Here is an 18,724-nt window from a genome sequence, read left to right as displayed (position 1 = left end):
ATGGTTTTCTATTACAATAATAAAGTTGTCAGCACAAATAACTCACTGAAGAACATGTGAACATCTCCTTCAGGCCTTGCGTTCATAAGAGGCTTTATAATAGAACAGATAGAACAGATACAAATAAATACATTTCAAGAAGCTCTGTGTCAAACTGAATTAATTGGATTTGTTCCTATTATTGATCCACTGTATTTTTTAACTCATTTGGCACGAGTCCTTTCCCAATACTGTGCTAAATTTCAAATAAAGTAGTAGCGGGTAGAAAGAACAATGTTTCCGTTAATTTGTCTGAATGATCAACTTCAATAGTGCAGAGAAATAAATGCTCAGTTAGATGAGACCAAAACCGCTCATGTCTGCACAATAGATGAAGATACCACTCACACTTCACACCGGCCATCAGAATCTACCCTTCCTACATATTTCAATGTTGAACTGTTGACTGGTGTGTAATAATTGAGTATGTATCCTTCCTAGCGGCTGATCACAGGGGTCAAAGCAGATGCACTAATGTTTCATTTTTTGTTGCTGAATCCCTGCCAATCAGTGAGAAAACACACAACATGAGGGCCGCCACCGTGACGCTGCACACAGGTGGTCCGAGGCACAGTGAAGCCCGACAAAGCGGTATTGATTTACTGAATGGGTGCAGTGGATTTGGCTGAAGGACTTCCTGCGCTCAGGGTGACTCGTGCTGCGCGCGGCGGGCAGCGCGGGCCGACGTATTGATTTCCACTGTGACCGTGTTCTTCAACCAAAGGGCTGATTAAAGGAAATATTCAGCTTGCACAGGTATCATGTTACAAAAGGTGCGCTGTATTTAAAGGGCCCTGGTTTTGTTTGGAGCTTTGTCATTTCATGGGGCCGTAGTATTAAAAAATATATTTTCTGTAATATTAAGCACAAGATATTTTGTGTATCCGCCTGTACTGTAGAATTTCTGCAGTAATTATATGCTTGTCAGTCCTGTCATTTTGTAATTTAACTCAACAGGATGCTGCAGTAAAAGAACATTTGTGCTCGAACAACCTATCTTGTATAAATAAATAAAGCTTAGCAATATACTCCAGTATGCAGACAGCATATATAAGTGTAACGGTATAAAACATTAAAACTTAAGCCCTGCTTTAGTGTGTGTGACCATTTATACATCCCATGTTACGGGTGAGCTCACCTTCTCCCACCATGGACACTCCGATGGACATCCCCATGAACTTGCTCTTGGTCCACACGTGGGCACTGACGCACATGCTCTTCTCCCGGCACTCGCAGTAAAACCCCGACACCGGCGGGTGATGGGACACCTGCTCGGCCACGAAGCGAACTCGGTAGCATTCTGCGGGCGAATCCTCGGCCTGCTGCGCGTTGCCGGAGGAGCCCTGGCCGGACCGGACCGGCGGTCTGACCTTGTCCCGAGGCACTTCCCAGGAGCAGTGGAAGGTCTCCCCCAGCACGGGGTTGTAGGGCTTCTTGGCCACGGCGCCTTTGCGCCCCTCGTGGAAGGCGGTCAGGTAGTACTCGACAAAGCGCACTATCCGGTCCTCAGCGGTGGCCCCCGCTGTGATTGACAGGAACATGTCCGGGTGGGCCATGAAGTTGGCGTACATCTCCAGCAGTGATCGCTTTTCCAAAATGAAGGTTGGCAGAACCACCTGCGAAACCCAGAGGACACGGCTTTAAAAGTCACACACACACACTCAAAACGTTTATATTCACGTGTCTGTGGCGTCGTTCAAAGGTGCGTTACCCGCGTGAGGTCCATGCCCAGTTTGAGCTGGGAGAGCAGGTGGAGAATGACGCTCCGCTGGTCGTCCAGGACACCCAGGTCCTCCTCGTCGTTGTCCTCCGTGTCCGTCACCTCCTCCATGGGGTCGATGTCCTCCAGCCCCGGGAGGTGCTGAGAAATCACAAAGAGAAATAGAAAATGTAAAAAAACAGATTCCTCCTTTAGAGCTCGCTTTGAGATGATCATGCAGGCATTATTCTATGTTTCAAGATATTTTAATAGCCTCTAAAAGGACACAATCCAAAAGATCAATGTTACACTTTACTGGCAACTTAAGAGACAAGGAGCAAAAAGGGGGTAAATTGCTTTAAAAAACAAAACAAAATTCTGCCAGGCAAAGGAGGAAGATTCTGCCAATGATGCAGTCACACGGAGGACAGACTTAGTTTACTTTAGGTTACAGAAGCAGCTTATAAACACCAAAAGAAGCGCAGCATTTATTTTGGCACCCAGAGTGCCTCTTGTTTACTTCACAGCCCTCAGCAGACGGCACAATGCCTCTACGTGCGCTCTGGTCAAAGAGGTAAGAAGTCGTGTCCGTGTTTGTGTTGCAGCTTTGAACTGGAGAACAAACCCAATAAGAAAACAAGCCTCCCCCCCCTGTATAATAGTAGGGTGAACACTGCAGTGCATGTGTGTCTTGTAGCAAATACCTTATTCAAGGGAAGCTACAACTGGTTAAAAAAAAAGAAAAAAAGAATGAAGGAACAGAACGTGAAGCGAAACACGCAGCATCATCATCATCTCGCAGAGCACTGAAGAAAGATAGATGATGGGATCAGGAGCCTCTCAGTTACCTGAATATTTCATGCATGCATGCAAAAAGCTTCATACTCAATGAGCACACCCACACACATACAAAACAAAAGACACACGCGGGGGATGGCGTGCTTGTACAGGCCTCCCTGGTCCTTGATAGGTATATAAGTGTGGGGGGGGAGGGGGGGGGGGGGGTGTTCTCATTCCAGGGGTTCTAACTAATTAAAGAGGCTTTGGACAGGAACTCATGGCCCGAGAGGCCCGAGCATCTCAGCAGAAACCCTCCAGTAACTGGAGCAGCGTCATCAGCAACGACTTCTTAATGCAGTCCAACTTGTCCACAGGTGGGTAATAATAATGCATTAGTGCAGGGGTGTCCAAAGTCCGGCCCGGGGGCCGATCATGGCCCGCAGTCAGATTCCATACGGCCCCCACATTCGCTATGTATGTATCATTTATGGCCCCCAAATAAATCATAAAACTTACTAATGCAATTCCTCCTTTGACAGACAGCATTACTTCTGACTCGTGTTTAAAATGATCATGAACACATTGATCAACTTGATGGAAGCGTAAGGTGGGTACAGTTTGTTCAACGTTATTTGACTCTCATATGAATGAAACGCAGAATTGTGTCTTTAAGAGTTGTTCACGCCTGCCGGTGTGGCTTGTATTTGGCTACATTGCAGTTTGAAAAATAATAAAATAATACAAAAATATGATTGTGACAATGAAAATGTGCAACTTTTATGGTTTAAAAGGGTAAGAATGGACTATTGGCCCACAGGCATCCTCACGTCATCAAATCCGGCCCTCTTAGAAAAAAGGTTTGGACTCCTGCATTAGAGTATTTGAATCAACAGTGGTTAAGGGTTAAAAGGTCAAAGCGTAAAGGCTTCAGAATGATATTTGATTAGACATTCATTCCATTGTAACACTATTACTCGTCGTGCATTTCCTATCAATCATATTTCCACTTGTCTCCACCCTCTGTTCTACAAATGCTAAGACCAAGTTCAACCTTCTAGTGCGATAAAAAGTTCACTATAAACATTGACATTTTTCTGTCAATCTATATATTAAACTGTTTAAAAATGAAAAGCTGAGCTAAAGATCTGGTTGCACCAGTGGAGCTTAGTTCTGATGGATTTGTAGTTTAACTTAAATGTGAGCTATAAAGCGTTCGTACCAGTTTGAACCAGTCATTAATTTAATAATCTCAGACGTCTCACTGATCCGGGTGGGAATAAACTTTTGAGGATGCTGTTGAAGTAAATGGTTTACCAGCGGCGTGAGTTCTGCTGGCTGACCTGTTCCACGCATTCCAGAAGTCAACAGAAAACTACGCCTCGATGACTGATGGCTAAAGTGCACCAAGTCAATGCGGCTACTTCCCCCCCCCCAATCACAGCGACACCAGACCGCGATCACTCACGCTGCGCTGCTCTGCGGCCGACGGCTTGACCTGCATGAAAGTGGATTTCATCTCCAGAGCTGGAAGACGCTGCAGCAGAGGGGCAGACGTCCAAGTCTCCGGCTCCACGAGGAGTAAAAGGAGCCGCGCACGGCTGGACTGAAATCCAATTAAAAGAGGCCTCGACGAAAACAACGGCGTCTTTTAAGGGGTTGAAGCCGTGACGGGCGGCGCGGACTGAAGGAAAACGCTCCTCTCCCTCAACCCGAATGTGCTAACTGAGCGAGCAGCCTCCGCGAGTCGTACAATGTGGCTGCTGAGCTGCCGTGCCGACTCGCAGAGAGACTCTCAGCCCTCCGGCTGGGGGGGGGGGGGAATAACGGGGAAAGTCCCAGTGACGTTCCTCCTGCGAAGGCTCCCATCGTCGGTCCTCGGCGTCGGCCTACGCGCCTCCCGCGCCCTCCTCCCTCCTCTGACACGGGTGCATATACGCCTCCACCTTCCCCGCCGCTCGTATCCGGCTCATGTGCTCGGAGTCCGTACAGCGGCTTGCTCAGTGACTTCTCGTCAGGGACGTCGTAGGCGGGTGCCTGAATCTCTTCTACAATCCCTTACGCCTCCATCTCCCTCTGATGTCTTCTTCTCTAAATCCGTTTCCAGCCTGACAGTCTTCCATTTAATTGACTGCAATCTCATGTTTGATTCATTCTGCCTCTCCTCCTCCTCCTCCACCCCCGTGCTGTCGTCTGTCATACTTTCTTCCATTCACAGGCCCTTCCCTCATACCCTCATTTATCCCATCCACTATTCTGTTTCATCATCATCATCTCTCCTAAAGTGTCTCCTTGCAGCTCACTCCTCCCGGGTTCCACCCTTTTCTCTCGCTCTAACTACTTGTCAGTTTCGTTTCCTTCGCCGTCTCTATGTGTGCATGTGATCAGGGGAGAGGTGGGCGTCGACAGAAGGCTCATATCGCCACAGACTCCTCCCCCCTCTCGGTTTGACCATGCTGAACTTTGAGGGCCTATCCCCCCCAGTTTGGCATTTCTCACAAAGCTACAGGGTATTTTTTACCTTGCAGTCATTTCATAAAGTATACAACAAATGATACTGCTTTACTAATGAGCGGCCCGTCCACCGCAGTGGGACGGACGAGGTAAACAGAAGCATTTCATTATGAGCATCACGAAGCCGAGCAGCTTTACAGGCTTCCATGGTCCCAGATGCCTGAACATGTGTCCCTGCATTGACTGCGCAGTCTCAAATTAGGACAAACATGTTGTTCAGAGAACCAACCACACTTATTAACATTCGGCTACAAGCCACATAAGCTGGTTGTGTTCAGCAGAGCTACATAAGCCCGTGCTTTTCTACTCAAACGCTCAGACAGTAAAATGTAAGTGAAGCAGAGCACACGGTCTACAGCGAAATACTGAATGCATGAGAGAAGCTGTGAAATGAGGTACCACGAAGCAGGAGATGTAATGCTGGAGTAAAGTACGTGGTGGGAAGTGACCCAGACACGTGTGACACAAATAAATCGCAGGATTGAGAAATGCTCTGCTGGAACGGTTATAAATGAAGGCGAAACAAAAGCCAGAATCTGACTTCCCAGATCTCTTCCCCCAAAATAAAATGAGGCAAGCGCGGCTGCTGCGTTTCAGTGCCTCGTGTATGAGTCATAAGCAGCGGTTTCATCAGCACAGCATCTGGAGAGGATACGAAAAACAGTCCGCTCAGACGCACACGCACACAATGCAAAAGGGGGCTACACCCCCTTGCATTTAGTGGTGAAAACTCTTGAGGCCAGTTTGAGTTGAAAAGGCGGAGCAGTTAACCAGCCGAACGACGTAGATTATCCTCAGATGGTAAGTACGCAACAAGGAGGCCGAGCTGCTGCCGTCTACACTCTTCATGCCATCTTCAAAAGGTTGAAGAGGTGAACTTCTGCATTTTCTCAGCCCGAGTGCTGCTTGAATAATGATCCATTAACAGTTGCAGACTCACAGCACACTGGAAATCTCCACAGAACGGCTGTTTCTATGACAAGCAGCGTCAAATAACAAATCATCTTTTCTGCATCGGGCGCTTGTATCTAGGAGCCTAAAGAAAGACTCAAGCCACAAACAAGGAATCCTTAGTTAGGAACCACACACAAACAAGTATTTTGTACCCATTTGAAAAGCAGTAAACAGGGTTTAAGATCGTGAGGCCATAAAAGGGGAAAGTATTTCCCAGCAGCCGTGTGACATTTCCTGTTCCATAATCAAAATCTTGAGTTGAACAAAGAGGGCGGATTACAGAGTCATGGGTTGATATTTTCCACACTGAGAACTGGACATTCTTTGGTGTTTTCACTGCAGGACTGACAGGACCTTTATGCCTGTTAATAAGACTTAAGGCGCCACCATGTGATCACTTATTATTACCTTGGCTGACTGTAGTTAAGCAGAATCGAAGCAAAACAAACCGTACGAGTTCATACAAAAAGCATTATTCCACAGTGGCCAAACCCTCCAATACAACGATTATTAGACACTGATTTCAGTGCCACTGCTAAAGTATTATGTGTCTTGTGTTCAAGTATTGCAGCGCAACAGCCGAATATAAACCAAATCCCATCAGAGGACTTTGCTGCACTCTGCTGGACTAAAGGACACCAACGCAGATGATGAGGGGGAAGCGGATACCTGCTGTAGGGAAGAACAGAGGTAGAGGAAATCTATTCTGATACAACCTTTTGGTCTTAGCTGTCATTATTTTATGGATTTTCTTCTTGCAAAAACGCATAAATATTTTATAGACCGACATGGATAACAAAAATAACAAAAGCGCTCAAACAGGTAGACTTATGAGGGAAGATTTACTTTTCACTGTTGATACAGAACGGAGTGACGGTTTGTCATTAAGCTCCTATTCGCCCAACGCAGCCCTCATCCACAGGAACACAGCAGGTGCTGATGCGAATGAATAAAGCGAGCTGATTTTTGGAAACCCCAATTTCGCCTTCATTTTCCCACAATCACGCTCTCCCTCTCTCCCCTTATTCAAGTAGAAAAACGGAACAAGATCAGAAATTGGAGATGAAATGTGGAATTGACCTTGAGCCTCGCTGGAATGCTGACTTTGGAGCTGTGTGCTACTTAACCACCTTTTTCCACATATAAACTTAAAAGGTCGGTTTGTTCAAAGCTTGTGGGGGATACAAGCCTAATGAATAAAGCTTGGCTGGTGTGAAAGAGGAAAATGTTTGTAGAGGTGATGTAAAGACTTCTGGAGATGACGTCATCATCATATACAGTCGTGGTCATTTTTATTTCCAGATACGACTCTTCAGCGGAGCGCAGTGCCCTAGTGGCACACGTTAGTGAGCACATACATGCAGTGGGAGGAATGTCAATGCAGACGGTTTCCTCAAACCCACAGAATCATAACTACCATCATAGCACTGTCTGAAATGTCTTTCTGAATTGTGCACCACGAAGTACGTTGAACCGCTTGACAATTAACCGCAAATGGGTTCAACCTGCAATGTCATACTTTTTACCTTAGCATGAACCATTGACATCTCTGGCCCTCTAGATTAGACCAGCACAGTGAAATCCTCCCCCCCCTCCCCCCGGTCCATGCGCCTCGTTTTGTGGTTAGATATCAACAAGAAGTCAGCCTGAGATCCGACGGGAGTGCTCAACAGCCGTGACATGACAGCGAATGCTCCGAGATGACACTTGCCCCCATTAGTCTTCATCTCGTTATTCACGGCTGAGGATTACAATATTCTGCTGGGTTTGAATGAAGGATCGATGTGACGGAGGTGCCGCATGAAAGTGACGCTGCGTTCACAAGATGCTCAAACAAACATCCTGTTGCTATAGCAACTCGTTTTCACACTTCCTGCATAGTAGGAATTCTTAGGACGGGACATTCTAAGTGATGCTTATTTTACTTTCGGACCAACTGCTGCTGCGCTCCGATCGGTAGTTCCCTGTGACGTGGACTGCAAAAGCTATTCAGCCAAGTTACGATTGCAAACTGCAGGAGGCAAAAAGGGAACGTGTGTATGGAAAAAGTAAATAACTCTTCATCTCACCACAAGATACAAGGCATAAGACAGTTAGCTAGCAGCAGATGAAACATATCTGGCTGTCTGGCACTGTGCTCTACGTGCAGGATCCAAATGTCAGAGAAAGGAATTTTCATCAAACGTGGGGACTGGGGTAGTTGGTGGTGATTCTGAGAGACTGGGAAAACCTATTTACAGCTGTATCCATGACAACGAGGAAAAGATAACATCAGAAAACAAAAAGAAAATACATATTCTGTCCTTCAGGCCAGTTATGGTCCTGTGAAGCTATTCGTCAGCATTTGAAACGAAATTCTTAAAATGTCTTCTTTCCATTTGGGACAGAAAGCTCTGTCTCACTCTCGCCCTCTGTCTCTCCGTACGACACTCTCGTCAGGGTCACCTGGCATTGATTTCCTATGACAGGGTGGTCCAGACAGTCAGACAGCCCTCCTCCCAAGGAAAGGCTCGCTTCCAGCTCTAGAATGTGCGACCCACTTATTAAAAAGCTGCTCTGTTAAAACTTTCAAAAGCGGCGAGTGTTTCCCTTCACGTGAAACATGAGAATTCAGAAAAACGCTGCCTCAACATCTGCCCCAGCACGGATTTCTTTCTCCGTCCGCTGTAATGAACAAATGCCTCATTTTATTCAGATATTTCAGCCCGTTAGCTTCCCACCTTCCAAGTAGCCTTTTGCTTTTAGGTCATTGAACCACGGAAACGGAACCAACTCAAGAGGATTGACGCGGTGCTGTCTGATCAAAACGCACACAGGCCGTTGATGTCCGAGTCTCCATTTCTTTTTTCTCTCTTAACTAGTGGCCTCGTTTATCAGGTCAGTGCTTCTAATACTGTTTTAAACAAACAATATTGTTGTGATTGGGATTTTGACAGCGAGAATCATGTAAAGAAAAGGGAACTTCGGATCATAGACAGGAAGTGAAATCTTCGCCTATCTTGAGCGAGCAAGTTTCAAGTCGGGGGGAAAAGGTAATTTCTGTTGTGAAGATCTGTTAACAAAGCTGGAATTGAGAAAGAATAACTTCCCAGCGGGATTCTATCACAGGGCCGTCATTGTTGAGTAGCTACAAGGCCACTACACAAAACACAGCGAGCTCAACAGCTTTAACTTAGCAGGCACCTGTAACCAGGACAGAAGCTTGACCGGCAAAAGGGTGAGTGATGTTTGCCAGCGTGATGGGACGTTCCTCACCTCAGCACCATGGGACAGACTCCTTCTCCTGAAGTCCGGCGAAGGCTCGGCCGATCGCAGAGGAGTCAGAACTCCGTTCTTCAACTGCTCCCCCGAGGGCGACTTTGGTACAGTCCACACAGGAACACCATCTGCAAACCGACAGGGTTAGTTAACAATCACGCCAACAGCGAGGAGGAGATACGCGTGGTTTACGCCCATCTAATTTGTAGAATTAATGTGTGTGTGTGTGTGTGTGTGTATTAACGCTTGATTTGGGGCCTGATGAAATTGTTAATAATAGAAAAGAGGGACTAGAGAGAGACAACTCTTATTTGACTAAGGTCAGACATACAGAAATGATGCAGAACTACACATCTGTGTCCTGCACAGTCTCTCTCATGCTGTAACCGAGCCTTGGAACAATCACACTAGCTATTGTATATGAAAATCAATGCAGTGCGTGAGTACTGAACCTCTAGCACCTGCAGATGGACAGTCAGATACGACGATTCAATGTTCAAATTATGTGAGTTTTTGCATACAAAATATTGTGATACTAACATTTCCTTAAATACAGTCATACCTAGTAATGACTTAGCCCAGTTAGAATTAGGGGTCAAAAAGTTAAAACATGATGCATTGTGGGGGGTTTAAGTCAAACACAGCGGATCTGTATACGATGCGTAAGATCTGCACACATGCTCCAAAGGAACAGGGTGCAGAACAATCTGCACTCTGCTGTAATCTTCACCTGTAGCGTCGGCAGAGTTTATGCAGCCGTCTGTGTTTACTGAGATCCTAACCGAGCACTCTACGGTCCGTCTATGCATCAGTGGTTATTTGTTGGATCAAATCCAAATTGGCGCAATTGGAAAGCGACTCTTATTTTTGTCTCGTCCTTTCAACCACCAGCGGAATCCCTCGGTCAGCAGCTCCAGGAGGCGGAACTTTAAGTCGGCGGCGCTTTTGCACCTGATATTCAGCTGCCGTTACACAGGTTAGTGCACGCGTCTTCTGGTGGTGGGCTGATTGTTACTAGAGCTAACAACCATCTAAACGACTGTCCTCCAGAACCGCTTCCTGCTCAACACTGGCAGAGGAAAGAAAGGCAAAACGGATATATGCAAAAATACAAGACAGGCAGAGCCGGAGCTAGCTGGCAAGCATGGTCATTTCACCATGAACACGATACGGAGATGGTCATACTCGGACCTAAATGTGGTTTTTGAATGTTGCAGATTCTGGCCAGATCTTAAAACATTGCACATTTAGAAGAAACCAGTGGTTACAATACGGACTAAAAGGCTCCTTTTGGGCTCATCAACACTACAGCCCCAAAAACAGACATCAAATTCAGTCAGCCTTCCAACATGTGGAAGGTGCTTCACCAAATAGTTTTATCGCATCCAACAGACTAACATGATGCTTGTCCATCCAAAAAAAAAACAACAAAAAAAAGCTGCAAGTTTCCTCGTTTAAAAGCTTCTTCACGGTAGTAGATCACATTTCAAAGAGCTGGAAATGGAACGGTACCACAGGCCTTTCTCCTCTCCAGCCCCAACGCTTAAATTAAATTAAAATCTAGCAAGAGGCCGTTCTTTGATATCCATTAGTGGGAAGCAAGCTGTGCTGACGCAGGTCGACACGCTGACGAGAGTCTGTCTCGACAAAATGAGCTCAACAGCCCTGAGGACGAGTCTCTGGTCAACTGACAGTTGGACTGACAGGAACCTGAAGAGTGTTGGCGGACCTCTTCCAACGATAATAGACTATACAATGGACACATGAGCAAGGGCGCTACTGCCTGAAGGCGAGTGAAGTGTGAATGAGTTGGGATACGATCCTGAGAGTTCATTTCAAATTGTCTTTGTCATTTCCATGAAAACATGTATTTACAAGAAGCTGGTTTGCAAACCGTCTATGTCATACTTTGACGCTTTCTCTGAGATGTCACAATGAAGCACCAGAAGTAGAAACACCCAGTGAGCGTGGTGGGGGAGGAGGAGGGGGGGGTCTGTGCCATTGGATAGAGACATGCGGGTGAATCAAAAGACCGTTGCGGACTGAACAGTGGCGAGACAAACATTCATGCAGTTTACAAAAGGCTCTGCCTTCCATTTCTGGGCTGTGACATCGGTTCAGATTTTGTGATACTTTCACACCCAACAAGTTCTTACCCTTCATGTTCTGTCCAAAAAAAAAAAAAAAAGGTTTGTTGTGTTAAGCTGCAAGGGTTTGCAAAATTAAATGTCCTTTATGGATTTGAATCCATAAAATGTCTGGCGTGTGGGGTGAAATAGAGGTTTGGGCTTCAAGCTCTTTATTGCAGTGACATTGAGGAGCTAGAGCGAGCAGCAAAGATCCTCCATGATCGGCTGATAAAATGCGGTCTGGTTTGTGACTGGCAGGTTTGTGGTGGAAGTCTTTATAATAGATGGAGCTGACCCAGACCAGCTGTTGTGGCTTTGTTGCAATAAATCGCCCGGAGGGAGCCCGGTGCCAGCCAAACTCAGTCCAACCTCATGCTCAGCGCTCCACCAAAGAGTTATGTTGCCCGTGCAGTGGCAGAGGTTTCCTGTGTGGGCGCAACAAAACCATTTAGCCAACCAACCGACTAGCCAGCCAGCCACTCCCTTTATCAGCTGTGCTAAATCTGGATGCTGCTCATGCCGGTGGGCAACACTACCCGTTTGTGGCGAAACCGAGGATCCTAATATAAAAAAGGTCCTCACTGAGGTGTGGGGGATACATGCCGGAAGCGGGGTGCAGCTGGATCCCCACAGGACTTATCAGCCAGGCGGCGGAAGGAAAGAGGTTTGTACTTGCGGCCCGGTGGTCCCACTCCACACCACCCCCTGTCTGAAGAACAGGTACAGGGCAGCATGGCTGTAGGCGCAAAGAGAAGACCGACAGAATGTGAGGACCAGCGGATTGGCGGGGATCCGGCACCCGTCCCAAACCCAGACCCACAAAGACCCTCCGAAGGAGGTGGACCTCATCTTCTTGGTTTAAACACACAAACCAAAAATGTGCACCTGTAGGGCTTTAAAGTACCGGTTACACTGGGTTCCAAGAGGGCCCTTGCAGCCAAAACATCATCAAATACTATCTATCCACTTCTCTCTATAAGCAATCCATATATTCCTCCTCACACGACGAGTCCTCCAGCATTCCAAGGAGTTCCCGTGACAAAACATCCCAGAAATGTCTCAAACAACTTGTCTAGTAGAATCCACTATTAACCATTTTGCCAATTAAGAAGTAGCCCATTTAAAACTTTAGTTATATAGCACCATTACGTACAGTAAGTCCATTTTAAACATAATTCCGGCAAAGCTACTAAATGGACTTTGAGGTGAGATTGTTTTTGCAACGGCAGGTAAGTGGATTTTGTTGCAGGTGTTTGAGACATTTCTAAAAGGGGAAGAAATACACTTGCTGGATTCATTGCAACTGCTGTGAATCTAAACTGACAACTGTTGCCAGGAGCCAGTTATACATATTTCACCAGCCACCTTTCTGTCCCACACATTTCAGTGGAATATTTCTTTAAAATCTACTTCTTTTGTAGATAAATCATTTATGGTGTTTCTGTATAGTAACTTAAACCCTATAAATGGACCTCTGATCGTGGGTAAGAAATCAGATTTGTCTACAACCTTTGAAGACTTGACATCATCTTAACAGAGTCCCTTTGTCCTGCATATGGGGTCTACATTGCACCTGTGGGCACTGTCCTCCTCCTTCCGGTTATGCCGATAGAACCACCCTCAGGCTGAAAATATTTGAATCGAAACTCTTTATTGGATCCACAGTGATCTGGCACAGAGAGGGATAAACATGGCAGAAGGCTAACATTTTAGGCCCCATTGGGGATTCCTTTGGGAAAAACGTAATCCTTTGAGGAGATTTAAAAGTGCATATTAGTTATAGTATCTAGGTTTACTCACTCGCATATAAAATGATATGTTTCTGACATGCATGTAGGAAGTCTGAAATGCTCTCAAGGAGCCTGTAGAGAATATGGACAGTACAAATTATTTTCATACACACTTCCCATTCATGCATGTTCTTGGCAATACCATTTCCAGAAACTATCGGCATTTCAATGCATTTGACGGCATTGAAGAGACCCAAAAATGAATTGAAAGCAGTAAGGAACAAACACTGATAATTAAGACAACCAGAAATGTGACGAAACAAATCAACACAGAAATGCAACATTCAACAACATTTACTACAAACATTGAAGTTCATGGTACCCGTCAGGCAGGGACAAGAGCCACAGTCCAGCTGCCCCAATTGGTTCTTCCCGCTGGGGCAGGGCTCTGGAGGACGGAGCTCGAAAGACAAGAGGGATGGGAAAGATGGAGGGGTCGCGGACTCCAGTAGCTGGACAGGAGGGGGGCCATGGGCCGACTCACCAGAGGGGGCTCCGTGGGCAGCGTTGTTGCACTGGGAGGCGTGGGACTGGGGCGGTCCTTGGCCGTGGCTCTGGGTCCTCTGGAGGATGTTCAGGCACTCCCCCAGGCAGCTGAGGGTGGCGGCCGACGTGGCTTTGAGCAGCAGCAGGTCCTGGTCCAGACAGGAGAGAGGGCCTCTGGTGGGCAGAGAGTCAATGGACTGGACCAGGTTCTTCTGCTGGCCCTCTGCTTGGGACATCACCTGGGGGACAACAGGGATTTGGAATGTTAAAATACATATTCAACATAATTTAATGTAAAATAATTAGATCTCACACATTTAGTCAGAACGTTTTCAAAACAACCGTTTTTTTAGGGACACAGTGGTGGTCCTCTGCTGCTAGCTTAGCCTAGGAGCTAGCTTAGCATAGCGGTGCTTTAGGTGGTCCGTTTGCCACTCACCCCCCTTCTGTTTGACCCGTGGAGTTATTCCTCTGCACTGTTCTCCGCTGTACGTCGCGCCTCCAATGCAAAAAGCTCTCTCCATCTTCAACTACCGTCTTGTTCCCTCCGATGTAACGTAACGTCACCTGACTGCAGCTAGCGCGGTTTCGTTTCCGGGGTCAAGTTTGTTTACTTCCGGCACACCGGAAGACCGGAAGTTAACAATGTTACGTTAACTGCGCTAAAATATTTTATTGCATTATCTCTGCCACATTAATTGCATAGATTAACTAATTACTGTTGACAGCCATAAAAAAACTAAAGAGAATATTAATGTTACTGTACCGTTCTTCTTAGTGATCAGAGATCTTAGTGCCTATTTTCTTTCAGTCACTTTAAGGAACGACTTTAATAGTCGGTGGTATTTTCCTCCTAACCAAACCCGACAACAATATAGCTTCCTTTGTGCCAGTCATTGTTGTCCTACACAAAAACACACTAATGAGCCACACAGTTCCACTGGGTGATATATTTCTCCATTTAAAAAAAAGAACATGGGCACTGCAGTGTATTTACAAAGTTGAGAAGAGAAATTCAGCAGCGCCGAGTGCGAAAAGTGGTCAGTGGAAGGTTCCTTTTTCAGAACAGCACAAGGCGATCTCAGTTGGGTATGTAGCAACATGTATGTAACATGTATATAACACGTATGTAGCAACATGGACCGGTCTCCTCATGCAAATTACACGTGAATTAGTATCTCAACGATTTGCCGTAAATCCCTTTTTCTAACTTTATAGAGAATCTGGCACAACACAGCGACTTGCAAGTAGCGCAGCACGCATCACTTAAATTAGTGATGTGTGTCTTAATGTGAAGCTTTAGAAATGAACACAAAAGGGATTCTGTATTTGCTCATAAAGCCTAAAACGGGTCATTTGGCCAATGTTTTGATAACCGACCATTGCAAAATCAGTGTTTCATTATCATTATAACAGGGTGCGCCCCCCCTGCCCCGGAACAAAGTCTGGAAATAAAAAACAGGACAGAGAGCACCAGCGGACTGACTACAACCCCCCCCTGTCCGGCCAACCCATTCGCCCAACTACAACACCCCCACTCATGAAGTTGTAAACCTGGGGAAATACTGCAATCTACCTTATCAATGGGAACAATGTGCGTGCACGTCCTCAGACTCATGTCATTAAGCAGTCACTGGAAAATGGGTTCTCGTTTTATTTGTTTAGTTATATAGTTATATAGCCTGCACGGTCGACACACATGTCCCTCTATTGCTATAGCGTTGCCATGCCTCCCTGAATATCGCCATGTTCCCATCATCTAAACGGCAGGTCATTAAATCTGGAGGCACCTTCCGTTCATATGAGCAGAAGGTGCCTTCAGATTTAATGACGTTCTGAAAAAGGAACCAGCCACCGACCGCTTTTCACACTCACTGTATCCCTCAATTATTTTTATCCAGTAACTGAAAGTCAATGTAGTTATTTTAACGGGATCTTATGATGCAGAGTAAAAACATAACTAATAGAATAACGATATCGATAAATATCGATGTTGAGTCATCCTTTGCAGACCTGGAAATTCATTGCAATAAAACAAGTCATCAAATTCTTAAATTGCATTTGCTTGTTGGTTATTTAAAGCACTAAAGGGGGAAACTAGCTTTTGATCATTGGATGTTGATGGATATTAATCAAAATGTTCAACAATGTTACACAGTATGGAAAATAGCATACAATACATTGTTTAGAGAGATGCCATTCATCAACACAACCAAGAACTGAGACACACGTGATAGAAATGTGACACGATATCCTCCACCATCTAGTACATCAATACAGAGTTTACATTTTTACTTGTGTATAGGAAGTGACACAACTTTGCATTAATTCAAGTCCCCTCCAAGATGGTGGTGCCCAAAAAAGAAGTTGCTAAAACTCTACTCTCACACACACAAAGTTCCCCCGCCTGCGCCCACGGTAACACAAAACATTGAGTGTTGTATCTGAATGACGCACCTTTCGGAGTCTAAATGTGTCACTAAAGGAGGAAGAAGTCGGTTCTCGCTAGCGGGTAATAAGCTTCTCTCGAGGCTGATGAATCAGGGTTGTTTATCAGCCCTGTATTCAGTCATATTGAATGACTTCACATGCCCACGTCCTCCACATGCACATCAATAGCGCATCTGTCTCCCTGCATCCGAATGCGCAGCTATTTTGGAGTCACTGAGAGCGGTTGTGGTGAGGTATGCAGGGTTTAGACATTCATGTAATGTTGTTCTTTCCTTCCTTTTTTTGAAGCTCAGCGTTTGTCCAATTATTCAGCTAGTTATTCAGGTCGGATGTCGAATTCCTCAGGCAAATGGAGCTCAAAAGCTTTCTCCAACGGTTGTTATAAATACTCAGAATTCAGCATGCTGCTATTGTGTGTGTGTCATTCACAGTGCACTTAACAAAAATAAGGCCTTTCAATTCAATTCACTCTCATCGCATATTTCCCTTTAATGATAGACATCATTTTAGCCACTCTAAAAAGGCCATAAAGGGCTGAATATACTCATCTTTTGCCTTTATTAACCACTTTGATCAAGATATTACGGGTAAAAATGTTTATGCTGCGGTGATGAATTAATATGACTAATCTGTTGCAGCATGAAATCCTATTTGCTTGAGAGGCAATTATTTTTCAAAAGTTCTGATTTTGGCTGACTAAAGTGATTGGGTAACAACAAGAAGGAATTGGAGAAAAACAAGCTTATATGGGGTAAGAAGCAGTGAGAACTATAAAATAACCTACGGTTCCTCACAAACACACAGCGCGAGTTGTAAAAGTGTCTCAAGGTGAAACGTCATAAATACCAGCTGGTCCCATGTGAGCAATAGTGTCAATAATGACAGCCGGTACCAGAGCCACCTTCAAGTATTCAAATAGGTTTGGATACACACATTAAGTATTAGTGTTTCATATGCAAAACAAATGTATTCATTTGTATTTTCCAGTACAAAACTCATAATTCTAACAAATACTAAGCTACCATTGCTCCCTGTGTGTCAATAGTTATATTGTTCATATTCTAGGTCATTGTTTGGTATATATGCAGTTCACACCTTTAGCCATGAACATCGAAGAAACAGACATCCGCTACGAAGCAAAGTCAGTGGATTTACAGTAATGGCCGGTCCCAGCAACGCAGACGCACACCTCTCTGGAGCCAACCGGACCAGTGAGGCTTCCAGAAATAGCCCGACCCCGCTGATCCAGCTCTGCTGCTGCAGCGTAAGCGCCCGGCGGTGCTGCTGCGCCGAGAGTCGAGGCGTTTGATGAGTTCCCAGCAGCCGTGACAAGTTGCCGGGCGAGAGATGCTAATGTGCTCGGACTCCCGCCGTCGCACATCCAGCGGAAGGACAGATGCACGCATGGCTGCACAGACGGATGGGAGGCAACAGCATGACAACGGCCTAAACATCCAAACCCCGACCTCGCCAATATATTGGAACTATGGTGTTCATTTTCAGAGGTTGCTTCTAGTTAATGAGGAAGATGTTTAGTCCGCACTGAATAGATTTCAAGTGTCAGAAAGATTCTGCTATCGTATTGTCTAAAAATATTGTAATTTTATGCCACCGATATATTGGCAATCAAGCATAGCGGTGCAAGAAAACTCAATGAGCCCGCTTCATCAAGAATATTCAGACAGAAATATGAATGTAAATATATTCAAATATTCTAAATAAATATTAAAAAAAACAAGGAACCACCAAAACAATAAATAAAATAGACTCTCTGGCTGTGTATCACACATGCACATCTGCACACTGCCCTTGTCGGAAGAAAACAGCCTTGTTTTCTGGCATCACTTTTGGTTGACATGTTAGTGACATTCTTATGTAAATATTAAGACAAGTATAAATGATTATGTCAATTTTTGGAGCTCATTTGTGTTAAGTCGATGGCGTCGTTGTCGTTGTAGTGGAGCCCTGCTGCTGCTGCAGGTGTTTGTGTGAGCCTCCCGCCGGTGTGAGGGTGGCACAGTGAGTGCCGCCGGGTCCCGGGATCAACAGAGCAGAGCTGGAGAGGCAGATTCACTGTGGTGCAAAGACCGTTTCCCTTCCACCACGGTTTGTGAATGCGAGACAAAGCTGTATGCAATTGTAGCTTGTGGGGAGTGGGTGTGGCAGAACTGTAACAGAGTGATGTGAATATAAATATCATCAGCCATAGCGGGCTGATTTACACCGCAGCATTCCCGATGCCGCCGTTTGGCCGTAAATCCACCGATAATCAGCACTCAGCAGCTTCCAGGTCTCTGCTGCACGGCGCTGCGTAAATCACCGTGAATCGCGCTCTTTTACCGTCTACTCGAGCAGCCGACCCCCGGTTCTGTGCCCAAACCTGCCAAGCAGGGTTACGGGCCGGGTTATGAATAAAAGGGAGCAGAACAGCAAACGACACGAGGAAGAAGAGAAGGAACAGTGGCCAATGGCAGAGAAGCTCAATGAGGCGGTGATCCAATTCTCCCTGGACCAAAAGAGAACATGAATCACACAGGGCCTCGTTTTCTCCCGTCTGTGGTGAAAAACACAAGCACCAAAAAGGAGTGTTTGTTTTGCATGAGGATCACACCATCTGCTCTGTATTT

General features: G+C 45.7%; 1 protein-coding gene across 3 annotated transcripts in view; it reads right to left on the bottom strand.

Moving 5' to 3' along the window:
- The window catches only part of LOC120826198 (oxysterol-binding protein-related protein 10), a 52,280-nt gene that overhangs the window by 13,391 nt on the left and 20,165 nt on the right, over positions 1 to 18,724 (bottom strand). For all 3 annotated transcript variants that reach the window (XR_013450984.1, XR_013450985.1, XM_040188279.2), the window contains exons 6-9: positions 13,645 to 13,885; positions 9,239 to 9,369; positions 1,751 to 1,900; positions 1,178 to 1,655 (exon numbers count right to left, since the gene is read on the bottom strand). Coding sequence is in view for 1 of the 3 variants with exons in the window: in XM_040188279.2 (XP_040044213.2) it covers positions 1,178 to 1,655; positions 1,751 to 1,900; positions 9,239 to 9,369; positions 13,645 to 13,885 (1,000 nt within the window). In the remaining 2 variants the exon portion in view is untranslated. The remainder of the gene's footprint in view (positions 1 to 1,177; positions 1,656 to 1,750; positions 1,901 to 9,238; positions 9,370 to 13,644; positions 13,886 to 18,724) is intronic.

Source organism: Gasterosteus aculeatus, chromosome 10, assembly GCF_964276395.1.
Source record: "Gasterosteus aculeatus chromosome 10, fGasAcu3.hap1.1, whole genome shotgun sequence".
Taxonomy (NCBI): Eukaryota; Metazoa; Chordata; class Actinopteri; order Perciformes; family Gasterosteidae; genus Gasterosteus; species Gasterosteus aculeatus.
The sequence above is the reverse complement of the archived record's forward strand: the minus strand, read 5'-3'. Positions and strand labels throughout refer to the sequence as shown.